The 20,866-nt window shown below is 41.1% G+C and overlaps 1 protein-coding gene across 5 annotated transcripts in view; it reads right to left on the bottom strand.

The window, feature by feature from the left end:
* The window catches only part of SPATA13 (spermatogenesis associated 13), an 82,792-nt gene that overhangs the window by 22,228 nt on the left and 39,698 nt on the right, over positions 1-20,866 (bottom strand). For 4 of the 5 annotated variants that reach the window (XM_064441134.1, XM_064441132.1, XM_064441136.1 and 1 more), the window contains exons 3-4: positions 10,776-11,138; positions 7,506-7,650 (exon numbers count right to left, since the gene is read on the bottom strand). In XM_064441134.1, coding sequence (XP_064297204.1) covers positions 7,506-7,650; positions 10,776-11,138 — 508 coding nt within the window. Of the gene's footprint in view, positions 1-7,505; positions 7,651-10,775; positions 11,139-13,342; positions 13,523-20,866 lie in introns of those variants that run through there. The other variant, XM_064441137.1, reaches the window with a different exon arrangement.

The following is a 20,866-nucleotide window of genomic DNA, read 5'->3' as shown; positions in this document are numbered from 1 at the left end:
ATTATAAGAAATTTATACACAGCCCCACACATTTTTCTCGGCACAAATCATTAAAAAATAAACCAACCCAGTAAACAGAAGTGATACTGAAGTGCTGATGATCCTGCGACCTGCAAGTGAAGGCTTCATGCTTTTCATCAGCCAGAGCACAAGCTCTCTGCCATGTCAAACCCCTACCCACAGGGGAAAAACAGCTGAACTGCCAAAGGAAAACAAGATCAAACCCCACACAGCTCTTCTAGAAGATACATTAAAAATGATCTCTGGAAAACACTCATTTGGTTTGATTTTTGCTGAACAGAATGGGCTGTGTGCTTTTGCCTAATGACTAACCCAGTGCTACCATGGGATGCTGCTGGCAGGGCGGGGGGCAGATCTGTTCTCCCTCCTCTGCATGAGCACATCTAGCAACCGTGCAGCCACAAACTGAACCACCATAAAAGTACTCATTTGGGGTGAGCTGGTGGCAGGTTCATTTCCTCACAGGATCAGCCAGGGACAGGAGGAGGCGCAGGCTGTCCTTTCTAGTGGCAGTCCACAGTGAGTGACCCTGTCCAAATGCATCATGCCGAGCTGGCTTACGCACTGAGCCGGGCGCTCAGAAAAGGCTGTGGGTAGCACATACTAAAATACTAAAGCTAAAAGCTAGTTTACCTGCCTCAGGAAAATCCAGTTCTAGATATCCCTCTGGTATCATAGGACCCTCCACCCTGGGGCAGACCAAAAATGTCCCCACCCACTGCTTTGACAGCAGACAGCAGCAGATGCCCAGGAAAGAACATAAAAATAAATAAGGCATGTAATGGCATCTTTCTGATGTACTTTAGTAAACTGCAGCTATCTGCAGATCAGAGTCAGATCCCTCCTGGGGCAGAAATGATATCTTTGTGTTTAATGAACTGAATTTTTCAAACCACTTTCTGAATTTCAGTAAACTTTTGGGATGTGAAATGTCATGTGTAGCAATTAGTCTCAGTTTAATTTTGTAGAGTGTAAAAACTATCTTTTATTTTGAACTTGCTATCTGATGACTTCACCTGGTGCCCTTTAGTTCTTACATTATTGGAACCAGTAACTATTATCCGTTCATTTTTCCTATGCCAATCAGACTTTTATTCCCCTATTGTCCTTTTTTCCAAGTTGCAGAGCTCTAGCTGTGTTAATCATTCTTCACAAAAAGCTACTGAGTAGGTTTTCTTGTGCTTTTGCCTTTCTCTGTATCGACCCCTGTAAAAAATGTCCTTTGAGGTGGAAAGGATCAGGGAGATGGCCCCCACATGCCACACCAGTGGCACAATTGGCCTTTCTGTTTTGTTCTCTATTCCCTTCCTACAAATTCCTGCCCTTTTATTTACTGTTTTGACTGTTACTATGCACTGAACAGACACTTTAATTATCTGTTAGGATTGCAAGACTCTTTGTAAATGGCAATATCCAGCTCAAAGTCCATTCTTCTGCAAGCATACCAGGCTTGTGTTCCTCCATGTGTACCACCTCGCCTTTATCAACACAGAATTTACCTGCTACCAGTACATTGTGTCTCAGTATTGTGAAATCCTTCTGCAACTCTGTTCATGCAGCTTGTGTTTTTACTACCATGAATAATTTAGCACACAAGCAAGAATAATAATTTCATTCCACACCTCCCTTCCCACATTATTTGTAACATCTGACTCCACCCGTAGGCTCTCTCCGTAAGGAAACCAACTGCTTTCCTATTCTCCATTACTTAGTGCTTAGTCACTTCTTACAGCATAGGAGGATCTTCCTTCTTATCCCAGGCCTCTGTTAAGAGACATTTGTAACAGATCTTGTCAGAGGCCTTTTGAACATCCAAGTAGCCTATACCTACTAAGTCCCCTTGGTCACATCCTCAGTGATTTTTTTCAGAAAAATCTAATCCATCTGTGGGGCACAGCTTTCCCCTACATAGGGCACATGGACTCTTAACTTCATCATAAGGGTCCACCAGTCTATTGATGTTACTCTCTGTTGTCGTTTAAGTCCTAAATGCATCCTTTATATATTCTACGTGCTATTAAGTCAGACTCACTGGACTACTGCTCACTATATCCCTCCTGATACTTCTTTAAAAATGGTTATCCCCCATTGTTGCCTTCTTGCTTCTGTTGAGGCAATTTTTGAGGAATTAATTCCATGCTGAGGCAGTAGCTCAGCAATTTCATTCTTAAATCCCTTTAGAAGTCCTGGTTCTGGCCATATTTTACTATTAATTTATCTACTCTAAAACTTTTATTGATATTTTGAGACAGATCCTTATCTAATTTGAGCTCAGGTTTTATTTCTTAGTCACTTACAAGGCCTACAAACTGTCTGGCAGTCTACTGGGTTCTCATATTTTTTAAAAAGGATGTAATTTTTATCTCTTTAACAAATTGTTTCTATGTTCCTGTAGCTTTGCTTCAAAATTGCGAGAGGTTTATTTTTTCTATTTGGATACAGCTGAACAATCTGAAGGATGGTTTTTTTTTTTCCTTCTGATAGATTCTTTTCCCCGTGTTTAATGACAGAACCCTTTTCTGGTGTTGCCAAATTCTGTTTTGACAGGTGACGTGAATTTGCTCTGAGCATCAAATATGCTGTCCTTGAACACCCTCAGTGCTGCCTGCAAGCATTCAACACCTTTTTCTGCTCCTTTAAATTCCTTTGTTACATAAACGACTTCTCACTTTTATTTAACTTTCCCTCTTTTAAATTAAAACACACGCTGTGTTGGATTGTTCTACTCTTCTCACCCCTGTAAGGATATTGGCTCAGAGCGCATTATGTACATGGGGGGCAAGATTCATTATCTGTCTGTATTTGGTCAATGAACAGCAGCCTAAATTACCTGTTTCTTCCAGTCAAGGTCACCTAGCTTAGCTTAGAAGTCTATAAAGTCAGATGAGACACATCCCACCCTTTCAGAGTAGCTCTTATGTGTGATCCTGCACACACCTCAGGAATGGTTCAAGAATTGTTTTCCTTCCCGTAGGTCTCCTGATCAGCTGCACCAAGGAATTACTTATGGTACCCCTAAAAACATAGCACTGTGCCCCATTACAACGCTTAACCCACATGACAGCAATTTAAGTGTCCTTTTATGCCTGTGCTTGCTGCCCCTAAAACTTCCCTGGTTTCATTAGTTTGTCACATTTACTGTCAACATTCTGGTGATCTCAGGTGGTTCATAATTTAATCTTATCACTATACTTTTTCCCCATTTAGGCATGGCATTCCAGTCCATGGATCCTGTGACACTGGATGACACAGTCAATTTGTTTATTTGATTTGGCTCTTAGCTTTTCTTTAATACATTAAGAGACCCTCTTTCACTGTCCTAATCTTTTCTGTTATTCCTATACAGCTTGCACGATGGCAATATGCTGGTTATGCTCCACTGGATATCTTCCTTCAATTAATTTTCTGATGTATGCCATCCAGCTTATTTAAAAATATGTTTATTTCTCCATCTTACTTTTTAAACTTTCACTATTACTAGCAGGGACGCCTGTTTTTCTAAACCCTCTTTCAACAACATTTGTCCAGCTGGTCCTGACTATTTCTTGCTTGAGTTTTGTCAGCTTCTGCCCCATCCTTCATTCGAGGATGCAGTGATCATTGACATCGCCTGTAAAGGACATGCTGTCATGTACAGTGTATTATTTCACCTTGCCAGCTCTCCCCTAATTCTTTGTTTAGAAACTACTCTATGCTCTCTTGACCTGTATGTCAGCAGCCTAGTTCTGCTTAGGTTCAGAAAACAAAGGATCTTTTTATTTCAAATGTTCCTCTGTTCATAAATAATCTAAATCTCCCTCTTTTGAATACAACTTTTTGCATGAAGGTGCCTGGAGGTTAAAAGGCCTCTCTGACACTGATTGTGGTATTGGCAGCACTTCGGACAATTTTACCATTGGGCTCCTGGTCCTTTAGCTTCTACGTGACAGCTTTAACTTTACCTCCAGTGCTTGCCTCCTGCCACCACACTCTCCCTGGCACCGACCTGCCCCATAGCTATCACCTCCCCTCCGGGGTCCTCAGGACTGCCTAGGTGCTTCACCTGGTGCACCAGCTGCTCCCAGCACACTGCATCATCAAGCCCAGCTATCTATGCGACTAACAATCCCGTTACCCACCAGCATAGTTTTTGTCCTTTCCCATCCTTCAAAGTATCATACAGCCATCACCCTCCAGTCTAGAGGCTCTTCTGTCCCCAGCAACACTGGGACTTGTTAGCCTGCAGTAGTGGATTTCATGATGCCACTTCAGGTACTGATCATGTGTCTTTCTGTCTCCCTGAGCTTTTCAGGCATTTTGGCTGCAGAATACATCAACTGCCATGGAGCTGCTTGCAACATCAGACATATGCCACCCACCTCCTGGTAATCACAAATACAGCACTCAGTATAGCAAGCCAGGAATTTGCATTTCCTGCATATTGTCCTACTTACATCCTCACTCTTTTGGGGTGGGGAAGCAGCGGCAGGGTAGCAAGGAGATGGTTTTCTCTCATGGAGTGATTAACAGCTTCTATTCATTCACTTCCATGGCCAAAAACTATTTGGGGTGAGGTTTGTGTATTTGATCGGTGATAGGGATGGAGAACCTGAAAATCTCCAACAAGCCAGTTTGTTTGCACCTCCGTTCCTGAGCTGTGCTCCACAGCCTGAAACCTACTCGGTTACCCAATCTAGATGAACTGGGAAAAGCTTGATGGTAGTTTAACATTGTAGGCAAACATCCAGGTCAGGATACTACTTGAATTACAGACATTTAAATGTATTAATCTAAATACCGAAATCCACATTTGGACTAACCATCTAAATCAGCAGGTATTGGTCATAACTAAAACAGTTGAGAGAGCAATCCACCTCATCCAAAGGCAGCTCCTACTCAAACCTTCATTGACTGCAATGGCTAGGGCCTCAGAACCATTGTTTAAACGCAGATACTTAGTGCCATTTTAAGTATTTTGGATATCCTGCTGGCGTCCACCTGCCACTGAAAAAAGGAATGGGTCTCCCACCCCCATCATATCTGCCTGCTGCAGGCATATACTCGGGTACCCCACACATATCTGGGCCCTGGGGTGGGTGGGTAACTGAATCAAGCCCTAGACCTCCACTGCCTCTAAGAAGTGTTCAAAAGTTTAACTCTTATGTAGGTACCTCCATTTAGATAAGTTTAGGTGACTTAAATTTGAGCTGAATCCCACCCCACCTACTCAGAGCTGAACCTATCTAAAGGAGTTCACCAATTAATTTAGACAACTTCAAGTCCCCCACCACAATATGCAAAAAAGATAGCTTAGTTTTTAAAATATTTATAAAAATAAGTACATTCTTTAATATAATTTAAAACCTGTAACCCTTTAAGCACAAGAGCAGCAATATAAGTCTCAAGGGACGTTTCCCTTCCGTGTTGGCTGGTTGCTAATCTGTCTCCTACAGTATGATGATTTACTGTCTTGTAACAGCTGTTTTTCTAAAAATGTACATCTCCAATTCTATCTCCCGTTGTTATAAAAGCAGACATGCAATGTATTAGGCTTTAGCAAGTAACTAAAGATACCACTGGTTTTCAGTGCTTGGGTTTAGAATTTCTATAATAAAGGGCTTTTGTGCTATCAAATTTCACTGTACATGAGCAAACAAAAAACTCTCACATGTTCAAAGACAAGGAAATGCCTTGTGAATTTAAGAGAAAAAGGAAAGAGATCAGAATGTGTGACACTAGTCACTTTATTATTTTCTGCTGGAGCTACTTAACAGATCTTTGCAACTGTTCTCAAACTGCAAAGTCTATGATATTCCCCACTTGCCTTCAGGGCTTTGATTTCAGCTTTTCCTGCTCAACTGCTATGTTTATTGTAATGAGTCATGAAAGCCACATCTAGCAAAATCAATATGGCTTTGGCTTCATTGTCTTGAAAAGCAGCAGAAACCTTGCTTTATGTGTTTGTCATCCTGTTGCTTATCTTTAGGAGACCAGTTATTCGAAATCTGAATACCTGCAAACATGAAATGGAAAGGATAACTAAAAATAAAAAAAGGAATCCCTACTCTGTGATGTGCAAAGACTCTCTTTTTTCAAAACCAGCTCATGGCAAACCTGTTATTCTGTGAGTGAGCCTTCTGGAATCAGGGACTGAGATACCACGTACTCTCAGCAAGGGTTGCATTAGATGTCAAATTTACCTTGATGTCTAATCTGTATCATTAGTATATTGAGATGCATACAGCAAAGACACACTCCAGAGATGGGTTTTAAAGTAGTTCCCAATATTTTACTACAATATAAATTAAAAGGAGAATACTAATATAATATATATATATTACATAATGTAGCTCATTGCTATAGTTAGAAATTCTCAACTCTGTTCCTTGGAGAGCACCTTCTGAAGAAAACTGTCATGCTCTATTGAAGACTGGGAAAGGTTCTTATATAAATAAATTTGTACTTGAAGGATTTTTTTTTGAGCAGAATTTGAATATCATTGCAGCTAAAACTTAGCTTAGAACCATAAAAGCCAAGAACTGACTAGTAAACATATCTATAATTTTAATTAAGAAACACTGAAAATGCTATTTATTAACTTTCCTACTTCAGTTATGGCAAGCCCTGATCCAGACACCTTTACTTATTCTCTCCACAGAGAGGCAGAAGTGAAGGTTCCCCATAGTGTTTTGTTCATTATTAAGTGAAGAATATAAAGTGAAAATTTTACTTTTATGTCCAACCCTTGCCAGTGAAACATGAATAACTTTTTAGATTATGCTCATGGCGGTCTGAAAGAACACAGGTGGTATAAACCCAGGTTCTTCTGGTCCCACGGGCCAAGAAATATTCCATTAATACTAGATACGACTTTCTATTAACTCAAGATAGCATTGCATGCTAACAGTAAACAATTACAGAAAAAATACACAGGGCACATCAGAAAGTCTAATAAAGGGTACTGCTTCCAAAAGGCAATCTTTTTCAAGAATTTGTCCATCATGTCCCAGAACCCTGGTTGGGCTACACTCACCACTGAGTAAGCAATTGCAACTGCATACAGTTCTCTGAAACAAGCTGTTTAATTATTTAAGGCTTGTCTGTCCAGGTAGTTAAGCTGAATGCATGGCAAAGAGAAAATTAAAAAAGACACGTGTAGTGTGGCTATGGTTCGGGTATGAACTCAAGCATATTACACCTTCCTTCATATTCCGTTATTACCTTCAGGCAAGTATGTGAATGGAGAGTGGAAAATACAGGAGTGCAACTGGTACAGAGGAATAAACCATAGCAATGTCAAATAGTACATGTGAAAAACAAGTTTTACATGTACACAGCTGGAAAAGCTACTAATGGCAAGTCAAAAAAAGAAAGCAACTTAGCTGGGTACTGCTTTGTCACTGAATTGGTTTGCACCTGTTTGTGGTCCACACTTGATCTACTTCCTGACCAAACTGGGGTATGAAGTTGAGATCTAGAAAGTTAAAAAGACTCGCCCATCTTACCGTTAGATGTTCTCATCTGCCGCCTTCGTCCGACCCGGTCCAGGCCAATGGGGGTACTTTGTGAAAAGGTGAGCGGCCGAAACCTGGCTGAAACAGCTCTGTAAGGGGGTACCTGGTGCGCTGGAACAGGTGGCCGTGTAACAGGCTACAGAGAAAACAGGAAAATCCAGTATTAGTAAAGCTACCAGCAAGTCCCACTGCACAAAACTTAGGCATGAAGTAAGGTTTCGTCAGATAGTCTGGCTAATTACAGAGGCAGTAAAATCCCCTACTTTGAAGCAACATTGCTTAAGCACTGCATACCATATCCACCAGCATTGCAGAGAATATTTTATTACGCTACAGCACTCTGTTACATTAAAAACTCCTCAGCCTTCTGTTGTGATCAGATATGCTCTATAATTTTAATCGTGTAATACTTTGTGCCCAAATGCTCTGGGATCTAACTGCTTTGAGAACAGCTGCACGATGCCGGCTGGCGTTGTAAACACACATCTGAAGGGAAACCCAAAGTGAAAGAATTACCAGAAATGCTATGGTTGGAAGTTGTGTTCACTTCCTGGGATGCTTGCTTTCTTCAAATAAATGTATTGCTTTTAAGTAAAATAAACACAGTTTACAAGACAAAAACAATTGTCTAAATTATCCTCCCTCCAAAGATCCCAGGAGTCTCATTAAAAAGAGATAATATTACGTTTACTTGTAACTTTAACTAGAAGCCATTTTCTTTAGTTAAACCATTCACTTGCTTAATTATTAGAGAACCTATGCATTTTATTTGCAAATTTAGTCTAATTCTATGTCGTCCCTGAACAACTCCACGCTAACCATGCTGAATGACTTTGCATAAACATTCAACATTAAGCAACCTGACCTCAACATAAGAACTTCAGAGAAACTCGTCTTTACATCTTCTCTTATCTTTCAGTTGTTACTGGTCATAGGCCCTTCTGTCAAGTAATTTGAAAGATCAGGGTTGGGTTTTTTGTGATCTCTTGACACTCTGTTATGAAACCAATTATTTAGGATTGTTTGAAAACTTTTCTCACACCTAAGCTGTCAGACGAAAGTAATACACAACAAAGAACAAATTAGCATTACACTTTTCAAATATTCCTGTGGGTTTTCAAAGCTTCTAAGAAAAAAAAATCAGCATGGTAAAGATCAGTCTTTGCTAAGCCCCACATAAAATACTTCCAGCACACATATTCCTGCTTCATTAGTTCTTTTTTACATTCCAGCTACAAATTTACTTTCTAATATGACTGCCAAAAATTTGTGCGTATTGAATATGATTTAACTACAGCCTCATCTTTAAACCTAATTTCTTTGGTGCTTTAGCAATATGTCAGGATCCTATCACTGAATAACACCACAAAGAGTAAGTCTGACATATTGCATCAAATAGCTAATAGAAGTGATGGCAATTACTGTGTGCAAATAACTGGTTGATTAAGCAACAAAGCTATTTATTTCTGGGGAACTAACATTTTCTTATAAGGCTTCAGTCCAGATCCCTTCCCCGGACAGAGAAGGATGTGCTGTTACTCAGTGGCAAGCCTGGGAAGGCCATCATTTGGGTTAAAAATGTGTCCCCATTGGGAATGCTCCATAGTTTTGGTCTTGACCAAAGTGATCCAGCAATGTGCTCATTTAACCCCAGCCAGCCCTTGTGGCAGCACTGGAGCACAGAAGAAGTCAACTCAAATAGCTGCTTTGATGCATGTTCCTTTGTTAATAAGGTTGGAAGAGAGATCAAGTTGTTTCCAGCAGTAAATGAAGGGCTTGGAGAGCATTAAATCACTTCCATGTTACAGCAAGGATTATTTGGGTTGCCAATACTTATTATCCCTTAAAATCCATCTACTATTCTTGACTAAGATGGCCTAGAATTTACAACAATCATCTTCCTTCCCCACCCCCCAGGCTAAGTAGCGATAAAATTAATTTTAAAATATCCCAGTTATGTAGGGTTTGAAACCATGGCCTTTGCCTGGGTAAAAAGTTAATTGGCTTTAGTTGGAGTTTTGCTTCAAGATGCATTTTTGCATCAGGGAATTATAAAGAAAAAATGTGCAATATACAATAACAATGTTTGTGTTAAAAATTGCTTTTCTCTGGAGACTGAAAATCCTGAAATTGTTTCAGCATCTGATTTCAGTTAGGGGAGTACCGTACCCATGAATGACACTGCATTGAACTTCCCAACAGGAGATCAAGTAGCATGAGAAAGATTAAGAAGATTCAGATTCCATTAATAACCACTGGAATTGCAGTTTTTGAGGATGTAAATATTATTTCTTTTTTCTGTTGCTTTATCAGCTTGACAATTGCTTTAGGTAGGAGTCTTCCAGCTTTTCTGGAAAGTGGAAAACACCTGATCAGTGTTACAGAAACATATGAGCCTGAAGCTCTGTAACCAGCTACAAGATAGGGCCACCACTACCATCAGAACAGTAAGTTCTTTTACATATTGTACCTGCTCAGGACTACCTCCAGGACAAAAGGAGCTATTTTATCTTCAGAAGTTTTTTATTTCTAAGTCTCTTACCTAAGCCAACAGAGAAGGCAAATAAGTACATAAGTACTGCTCAAGTACTAACTCAATGGCACACTATTTTCTTACTGGCTTCCTATGCTCCATCAGGTCAATTTAGTAGAACATAAACAGGGTGGGTTTGTTTTTTTTTTTCATATTCACAGTTTTATTAGATTCTTTATTTCATTAAATCCTTAATTTATTACCAAGTTTCTAAAGCTACTTCCTTATTAATTTTAAGTATCATCGCTATGCCAATACCAAGATTTTGAACACCACAGTTAATGCCACAGGTTTTGAACAGGCATTGTTTTTGCAGAATTTGAAATTATCACTAAATAACGTGTTACTATCATATTGTTTGTACTCCTCTCTTCCTCAGGCCCTATACTCTGTAAGGTGAATAAACACACAGCTGTATTACACACAAAACAACTCTTATACACCAATATGAGACGTAACAACCATTCCAAGAAAGGAATAAGGTTAATTTACAATACAAAGAAGATTATCCCAAAGGCAGTATCAGTTTTATTCCATGCCATTTTGTTTTTTAAACAACAAGACAAAGTAATTAGCGACCAGGAAAGCAGAATTGTAAGCACACGATGTCAGCTTGACAAAAGGGAAGGAAGAGAAGGAAGCATCCATTCTATTTTCTAGGCTGAAGATAGAGACAAGGAAGTGAAAGGGTCTTTTGCAGTTTGCAGAGAGCACATCTCTTATCTTACTTGTGTCAGCAGACCTTCTATCTCTTCTGTCGGACCGCTTCCATAGAAATTGACCCCACCTATTACGGAGATGGGTCTTCTTTTTCGCCCTCTGTGGTAGCCTACTGTATTGCTTTGGATCGCAGACCCAACAGAAGCCAGTCCTGGCTGATTTTCTCCATCTGTGCAGTCTGTCTTCTGAGACTCCACCGCAACTGCATCTTCTGGTATTGAGAAACTTCTGATGGACATTTGGCCATAGTCTGAGAGAGGTCTGGGACGAGATCTTTTTCCAGAGCCCCATCTCCTGGGTGTGACCTTTTGTGTGTCTGTCTTTTCGTCCTCCTGGGATGGGGACCTCTTCCAGTGGTCATCAGAAACAACCTTTTTAAATGTGAACAAGTCAAATAAGCCACAGAATTTTCTGACACTTAATAATTTGTGCGTTTTTCATATGGCACATCAACTTAACATTGCTAAAAAGAAAGCATTACCATAATAAATACAATACATGCAACTGACAATTTGGGAAGAAAGTAACTTTGCAAAGGGAAGACATCATGATGCTTGTGCTGAGTAAGGTTAGCACCCAACCATCAGTACCTCTTAGGCAAACATGACTAACAGCACTAAAAACTCACCTATTACCTCAGCAGTACAGACAGGCCCTACCTATCTTAACCACTGAATTCACTGAATGCTGTCTTGGAAAGACAGCTCTGCCACTCATGGGACTTGTTCCTGTGCACAAGTAGGATGCTACATGTAACACCAGTAAAAATAATTCAACAAGCACACTGTGTTTTTGGACTTTCTACCAAGGTCTGTAGTGACAGGACAAGGGGCAATGGTTTCAAACTGTAAGAGTCTAGATTTGGGTCAGATAGAAGGAAGAAATTCTTTACAACAAAGGTGGTGAGTCACTGGGACAGGCTGCCCAGAGAAACTGTAGATGCCTCATCCCTGAAAGTGTTCAAGGCCAGGTTGGACAGGGCTCTGAGCAACCTGATATAGTGAAAGATGTCCCTGCCCATGGCAGGGGGGTTGGACTAGATGATCTTCAAAGGTCCCTTCCCACCCAAACCATTCTATGATTCTATGATATTCCTCTGCTTTACCTCTATTCAGTAATGCAAATAAACAGTAAGGCTGCAGTTTGACTGTTTGCCAATCCCACGTAACTGTAAGCTGATACCAAAACAGGCAGTTGCACCCCCTCCTGCCACTTACTCCCACACTTTCACTTGGGTCACATCTAGGGGTTGTGTAGCCATGTACAAACTGGGTGAGTGAGTTCATCCAGTTTGGGAGGGAGAAGCAAATTTTCTGTATGCTCAGAGAGGTTACAGTCATAAAGAGTAGGACCAGAGATATGTTATACCACAAATGCAGGAAAAACTGAAGTTTTTAGAGAGGAAGCTTGGAAAACGAGCCTGTTGTTCCTATTTAATAGCACATCTGGCTCATGGAGGTTAATGCCTACAGGTATCATAACGGCACTGGTACTGCAAGTTTGGAAATAAAATAATTTCAACTGAAACACTTGTTAGAGGGACACTTTTAAAGATTTCAATGCATTTGAAGTAATACTGCCAAAAACTTTCCTAGCAAAACCCCTGCAGTTTTTATTTTGAGAAAAAATACCGCACATAAAAATGTATATTCACTTTTCCCTCAAATTTCCAACTTCTCAGTATTTCCTTGGCTCTTTCTGGCTCCTCTATAAAGAGCAAAAAAGAAACAGAGGTGTTTCTGGGCTGGGTGACAGTTTGCATGAATGCCTGATGGAGTGAATGGCAAACTCCAAAGCACTGCTGAGCAAGTGAGCCCTGTCCCAAGTTGTCATACAAATTATGAACTAATTCTGACTCTTTTTTGGTAAAAAAAACAGCCTACTTCTTTATTAGGATATCTTTAGATTACCCATGTGCATTTTTGGTGATATTCAAAGCTAATAACCATTCCAAAAAAGAAAGGCATCATTTTGTCTGTCTCTGGCTATATTTTGTTCATGTTCCAGACAAGGTGAAGGCATTTTAGGTACTGCATATTCAAAGCAAACATGTAGCCTAGAATCAGCCTTTTACAATGATGCCTGTGAAAGGGGACTTACCTCCTGTCACCTTCATTTCCACCTACCATTTTCAACCAGGCCCATACAACTCCAATAAGCCTTTTTTAGAAGGCCACCTGGTACAGTGGACAGCTTAAGACAAATTTCACTGTATGAAACCACTTCAGCTAGTAGGCAGGGTTATTAACAGTCAGCATTTTAATATGATTACTGCTATTAAGGTCTGAAAAATGATCAATGTCATGCATTACATTCAATTATTTCCCTTACAGCATGAAATTTATTCTAAATAGAGCACTTGCATAAACTCTGATTTCTATGGCGTCACACCTGTCACTCAAGGACCCTTCAGCTTCTTTGCAGATTTAGCTCAGGACCAATTTTAGTAGTATAAGTGATTCGGTAGAGTGTGACTCCCTGGCTGGTGCACTGAGAGAGAGTCAGCAAAGCTATCCCTTAAACCAGTCCCTCCAAGGTCAGAGTAGCAAAATCGCAGGTTAAATAAGGTTCTTACCTCAGAATCAGACACAGGTAGAGGGTCTCCACATATGCAGTGACTGAGAAAGGAGCTCATAAGAGTCATTTTATCTTTTTGTTTTTGCAGTCTTTGTAAGAGCTACAAATGTGAGCACGCTCTCTGCATAACCAGCCAGGCAAAGTTCACCCCATGATCCTGTACTTTTAGACTGAGAGAAGGACACATCACATGTCATTTCCTAATCTGCTTTTTACACCCTTATCTTGAGCAATAACATTTGCAAAGAGACGACTGCTCTCCTCCTGCAGCACTCCACCTACAGTAGTGATCCAAATGACTGCAAGATTAATCTCTGCTGTACAATAAACAATGCTGAAGGATGTGTATTTTTAGGCTTAGATCTATAAACTGCACTGAAGAATAATAATAAAACAGAAAACATAATCCTCTCATAGAAAAATCAGAGGAAACCAGACTGATAACCTCTCATTCCTCCAAGTGACCTACTCAAGCAGGACCTGATCAAGTGACCACTTACTAGTAGGAATGAAATATCCAGCACACAACTCATAGGCTCCAGTACTGCAGCCACTTAAGTATAAGTGTGAATCTTGAAATCATTGAAAAAATTCAGAGGAAACAATTCTATTCCACTTATCATTGGCTTTACACCAGTGCAGCACCGCTGACCTCAAATGACCTTCTTTTGATTAATCCCTTATAAGTGAAAATAGGTTTATGTTCTACAATTATTACCAGTAACTTCTATAGACATGAGTAGAGGTATACGGCACTTCATATAGGATGAAAATCAAAATGTCATGTGCTGACTCACGCATTATAAGTGTTGGTTCGAAAATTCAAGGAATTCCTAGATTTCCGAGATGCAAAGGTCTAAGTTGAATCCACACTGGATTTTCTGAAATTCACACCTGCTAGCCTAGCTACCGCACGGGATCACCACTGCTAGGAATCAAGATTATTGATCTTGTCTTTTAGGCTGCATCCTAGGTTAGGTTTCTTCTGAGACTTCAAACACAAACAGCTCTACTTATTTATACTGATGCAAATTAATGTTATCTGGACAGCTAATTCCTACAACAGTGTATTAGTTAAATTGCTGTATTTCAATCATTTTCCTGACAGCAGTATAGCTACAAATACAACCATTTCAAATAAACATTTACTTCAATCCAGGCTATACTTCTGTTTGCTATTGTTCCATGTGATATGTCACTCTTAGGGTAGGATTCCGGTCCAGATTCCCACATGTAAATTTTGACATCTGCAATGGAGGTGTCTGTATGTTAGCTGGATGTTAAAGCTGCCATCATAGCCTTCAGAAACGTGGGGTGAGAATTTGTTGCCTGAACATAGGTACCTGGGGCCATTTTGAATGTCTTAAGGGATCTAAAATATATCTTCACATACCATGTATCATGCAAGTACAACATAGGACCTACAGGAGGCATGGGCCATCCAGAAGCAACCCCTGGAGAAAAGGGGGAACCACTGAGGGCATCTCCAGCAGCGCAAGGTGCTGATGTTCAGGCAATCAAGTTGAGCCCCCAAACAAGAGTGTCAGCCAAGCCTACAGAGCATTACAGGCAAGAATCACATGCCAAACCCGACTGCAGGTAGATGTAGATGGCATCACAACCATGTTCCCCAGGACTGTGGGGAACCCTGCTTGGTCCCCATCTCCCACTCCAGCAAGGTGCAGCTTCCCCACAAGGTGCTTTCCACCTGTACGCAGCTGTCTTAGGTACCTGTCCCTTATTGCACCTGACGGCTATTATTAGGTAACTTGGCTCAGCTCTATGTGCCACTTCCAGGTGTGCTGTTCAGAGTGTGCTCCCCAGGGTCCCCTGACCGCACCAACCAGGCTACGACGGGAGTTCTCCCAGGCTGTTCCCAGGTAGACAACTACACTGCGGAGCCCAGACAGACCAAATCTCTCCTTTGCCTGGACCCAGACTGATTTCCCAATTCAGGCATGGCGGCTTCAGGGACTTGATCATGATCTCACTCAACTCACCCTGGCACTGATACAACCCTGTTGCACTTAATGGCACATGACTGCTGTTGGCATTCCCTGTTACTCATTAATACCAATGTAAGCAACAGCAGCATCAGGTATTTAACCACTGAAATCTCAGCTTTGCCAGATGACAGCCAGGTTCTGCAACTACAGTGGTACTCAGACAACAGTGTATATTTGATAAATTCAGCACCCAAAACTGTCTTCCAAGGGAGCGCTGCCCAAGCTGCATAAGATCTGATCGGTACAGTACAGATAAAGCATTGCTTATATGGATGCAACTTTTATCAGTGAAATGGCAAAAAATTGCCAGTACCTGAAATTGCATGGCAGGACTTTTGCTGGCACAGTTATGCCAACCATGAATAACCCCTCATCCTATAGCTGACCACACCCTCCACCACAGAAAAAGCCCAAACTACGAGTCTGACTCGACACAGCCCACTGCTGGCCAGCTCGCTGCTGTAGGTACACTTGTGAGAGCTGACATACAGTTGCCATCCTGATGGCAAAGGAAAAACAATCCCTGGGTGATTTTTTGTTAATGTGCTTATGCCAATAAACTCCCTAATAAAAATAAAATCACCACTCTTGAAATATGTTGATGTCTGTGTACATTGCTGAGGCTCCCTGCCCACTAATCTGCACTTCTTCCCCTACCCATTACCTATTTGGATTTTTTAAATTTTATTTTTGTGTTCTAAATGAACTGATACAATTAATGCTTCGTAATGTATATATATAGACAAGCATGACAGTATTAAGGGACCTTAAATCTCCCTAAAGTTTTTTCTCTACCTGGAAGTCTGCTGGGAAGTCACAAGTAGGTACCTCCTAGACAAGGGCCTCCAGCCTTGCTGGTCTCCACAGGAGAGAGCATCCTTCTCCCTTCCCTCTCCAAAGCGCCAGCTGTGCCACAGGGCCACAGAGACAGGCTGCTGCTGCCAACCAGCACCAGGGGAGCTGATGCACAAGGATATTTCACAGCTGTTTTTCACTAAAGCAACTGGCCTCCTTCTGCCTTTTTTGTTTGTTTGTTTGTTTAGTTCTACAGTAACTTGCACCGCTTCTTGTTTTGGTATCTCTGTATTTTTGAGCTGCCTGGCTGAAATGCAACCTAACTATGGCTGCTTTTTTCTAATCTAGAGAAAGGAGATAATGAAAATCTAATCATGTCTTTGTAAGAAATGCATATTCATTTCCAAATGCCATTATAAAAAGGTGTGATAAATCCCAGAGATAATAATTCTGGCTGAGAATAAATTACAAAGAAAACCTGAGTAGGCTGAGAAGTATTAGAACACGATTACCACATATTCTCAGTGAAAATTTGTGATGGGTAATCAGTCATGTTCTTTGTAAATGACAAGGCTTAAAAGCATAAACTGGAATATTTATAAGGAAAAATCATGGCATTTGTGCTATTTCATGTAGGTATCTCTGTGTTTTGATCACATGAATACACATTTCTGCTTGCATTTAGGAGTCTATATAAAAATGTACAAACTTCTTATGCTAGATGACAGCTACGTGCCAGTACTATAACTGGTTACTATTAATTAGCTGATATTTCTGTATAACACATTAACTGCCAAGTGCTAGGGACTCAGTGGTAATACTGGAATTGATTTTTCAATGCATACAAGCTAGCAAAACTATAAAGGACAAAGTGATCATGACCTAGTGGCCATAAGTTATTTCATCACCTTCAGTTAACAGAGTAGAAGTCTGGACAATGTGTCTCCACCCAGGTACATGATAAAAGGCAACCTTTGCGCTTTTTCTTGTCGCTAAGAGGGGGAGCAATAGTTGAAGTTTATTTATCATCACTACGAACTGAGGTCAAAAGCTTGCTTTTTGTTTCATGGACATGACCAATGTTTTTATTTGCAAACTGTTCTGACAGATACAGAGATTACGAGACTCTGGATACAATACAGCCTCCCAGAGAATATGTATTTATTGTTTTCTTTCCAGATTTTATAAAAAGATCCTGAGCGCCCAGTGATTCCCTGTTGATCCAACAGGCTGACAGTTTCCAACCGTGATACCATCACAGCAATAGTTACCATGGAAATGACTGCTTTTACTGTAGAAGAAAGCACCCATTCAGTCCATGTTTGCATCTTCTATCTCAAACTAACCAGAATTATTAAACCAGTCCAATTCACTTACAGGAAGAAAATTTTCATCAATTCCTTTCTAATCAAATGCAAATTGCACTATATCCTTTTTCTTTACACGCCTGTGCCTCCTCTGCCACTAGCATCTGTTCTTTTTAATTAGCCTTTGAGAAGGCCCCAAATAAATGCATTGATTATCTATCTCTAGAATACTCAGTGCTATTCGACTTGTGGTCTGCAAGACAGGAGAATACAATCCGTGAAACAACTGCAAAAAAACCTGTTTAAGAATGTATGCACTTACACCTATACAAACAAGCAAAGCAGAAGAAAGCAGAGTAATACAACCATATTAAAATTTTAACGTAAGTTTTAGCTGCTTGGAAGTTATAAACATTGTAGCAAGATAATCTGCCTATTTTTCATTCCTGCCCCCCTCAAAACTGGGTGAACCCAGACCCACAGATTAAAAATTGGAAGAACACTGCTTCAAAGGGGGACCCCCTAAAGGAACACCACTGCACTATACCACTATAAGCTCCTAGAAAGGATGCAGTAAAAACTATGCATTGTCATAAGGTAAAATTACATTACTGTGCCTTGTAATACGGTAAAATCAATCCCCATTAGCAACACAAGCTACTGGGGTAAAACATTCATTTCAGAAGTTTTAGAAATTGGAAAAAAAAATCATATAATTCTACTTTTAGGATTTGTTCACACCAAAGCAATTGTGGTGTCTTAACTAACAAATACATCTATAAAACCACATTAAAAGATCAGGCTATATAGCCACAGCCACAAAAAACATTTGGCCGTGTATTTCTAAGGCATTTTTAATGCAGGTTTGCTTCACTTAATCTGATCCTTGAAAGCCTGCTTGTCATAAACAAGCATAATGCTTTCCCTCTCAGCACCGTGTCTTATCACGATCAGCAAGTTCACCTCTAATATCCACATTTCACAGATAAGGAGCAGACACAAAGCAGTTAAGTCATGTAAGTCACAGAGTAAGCATAGGGCTGAACTGGAAACAAGAAGTGGATCTCATGACTCTCAAATCTGTTCTTCAGCCTCAAGGATTTCCTTCATCCTCTTCTCTAACTCATTTCCAAAACCAAATCAGGTAACATTTCCAACTGGCATAGGGGAGTTTGCAGGGAAAAGTATTTGCTTTGCAGAAATCACCTCCTCAATCATATAAAAATCCAAGCGTGCTAAAACCAGAAAACTGTTTCCACTAGTTTTCCAGTGACTGATACTTGGGGATGGCTGGGTGATGCTCTAACACTGTTCCTTCTTTACTTCAGTATCTGAACTGGAACTGCAAGGATGTGCTGTACAGTAAAGGAGTATTCACATCCTCCACCTCTTTTTAGCAGATGTATAGGCATTAATAATCCCTAAATAAATCTCTAAGTAATTTCTAAGTCGACTCAGAACACCTCAGATCAAGTAACAGGCCTAAAAATGTCCATTTTCCTTTTATTTGGCAAAAAAGAAACTTCTTCCAGACTGCCTTTGTAGCATCTGCTGGTGAACCTCTAAAGCCAGATGATAACTACAGGTTGAAAGTGGAACTTCATACTAACAGAGTAAAACATAAAAAGCCATAGGCCTTTGCATCTCTTTAGTGTCTCTTCAGGCAGGGGTCCTCTGCTTCCCCCCCCTCTCCACCCTTCCGGAGCAAAGCCTCATTGTCTCTGCCCAAGCCCAAGCCCAGCCACCAGCAGGTCCCAGCAGCAGTCACAAATTCCAGCTTACGTGGGGTGGAGCTGTCTTGGACAGCTCTACATCTGCAAACTATTACTTCCTACAGCATGGAGTAAGGGCGAGGCTGCTGTGGTTGAGCTTGGAGTAGGAAGAGTCAAGGCTACTGTGCTTGGCCAGTCTCCCACCCTGCCACAGCATCCCGCTCAGCATCCTGGTATCACGAGCAGCACAGCAGCCTCTGGATGCCAGAAAGGGGAAACACAGGTGGCTCAGAGGAAAGTCTGCAGCTGCCTGTGCTCAATTTGGACATCGCAACCTCCCAACATCAAGGTGGATTTTCAATGCTGACAACTCAACACCATGCTCAATGTAAAAAACAAATTACATGGCCAGAAGTGCCATTCCACTCTCTGGAGTTCTATTACTCATGTTCCCAGGGTGAGCAGTGCCTGGGTGTTACTGAGGTGTCAGAGGAGAGCTACAGCAGATTCAAATATCAGGCACTCTGGAAAAGCAGTGAAGCACATAGGCAATACGGAAAGGGAGCAGCTTGCCCCAGCCTAACTGCAGTGGAGTCCATTTCAACTCCCCCTTTCAGCATCCACAGACCCATTTGCAGGGATGACAATGACCCTTGGATTACTCTACCAGTTTTCAGGAATGGCCAATTTTATTCAGCACTGCAGTTACTTGGTCTAAAATTTAACCTGATCCAGAATTCAGATTAGTCACCACTGCCTTGTTTTACTTCTTCCTAGTAGAGGATACAGCAACAAATGATTACAAGCTGTACAGAATGGCAGACAGCTCTGCTGCAGTGAGTTGGAAGAGTTTTTGCTGCGACGGGAAGATACACATGTCGTTTGAGGACTCCCTTCTGAATCATTTCAGTGATCGGTTCTGCAGTTTGGGTTTGTAGCAGTGCACAGTGGTTTCTGGTTTAGCTCTGTGCAAGCGCTCTTGGAAGTCGCTTTTTGAGCAACTGTGAAGGGTGGAGACACTGTGTGAACACATCCTGACTTGTGCAGAACAGCTCAGAGAGTTTGGCATAAATCCAGTGTCACTCGGTCTAACTGAAACAGCAGTTTGCTGTCAGAGATGCTGCTGAGAGCCTGTTACAGTGCTCTGCTACTCTGTCCTCAGGCCCTGTGGCCAGCAAGACCAGAGCACCTCTGGAGTTTGGGTCCTCACTCTGGTAGTAAATACTCCCATAGGAGTAAACTCTGTTTAAAAAGTTCCCACCTTTCTTTATCTAATCATGCTTCTCACTTTAGCACATTTGCAGTTATACAGATAAAGCTGATTAAGCCACACTCCAAATTGCATGTGGATGAACCAGAGGTGAATAGATCCAAGAAGAGGAGTTCAGACAGCTGAAATCAGCTAACTCGCAGCACGTGTGCTCATGCCCAGCCCCACAGTGCTCAGGAGCTTGCAGTAGGTACCAAGGATGCCCACACTCAGCTCCTGGCTGCCGTATGCTCCTTGTGGGTATTGAACATGACCACATCCAGCCACCATCCTTTGGTGCTTCACTATGAGGACATGATTTGAAACAACAAATCAGAAGGATGAACAGTGAAGACAGAGCTGAGTTTCTCTGTCTTCACACCCATACAGCTTCTCTTCCTCTCCTCCATAAGCTGTCCCCCAAGTTAAGCCATCTGTGCTCAATAATCAGAG

The sequence above is a fragment of the Phalacrocorax carbo genome, chromosome 1 (assembly GCF_963921805.1).
Source record: "Phalacrocorax carbo chromosome 1, bPhaCar2.1, whole genome shotgun sequence".
Taxonomy (NCBI): Eukaryota; Metazoa; Chordata; class Aves; order Suliformes; family Phalacrocoracidae; genus Phalacrocorax; species Phalacrocorax carbo.
Note: the sequence above shows the minus strand (reverse complement) of the source record. Positions and strands in the feature narration are given on the sequence as shown.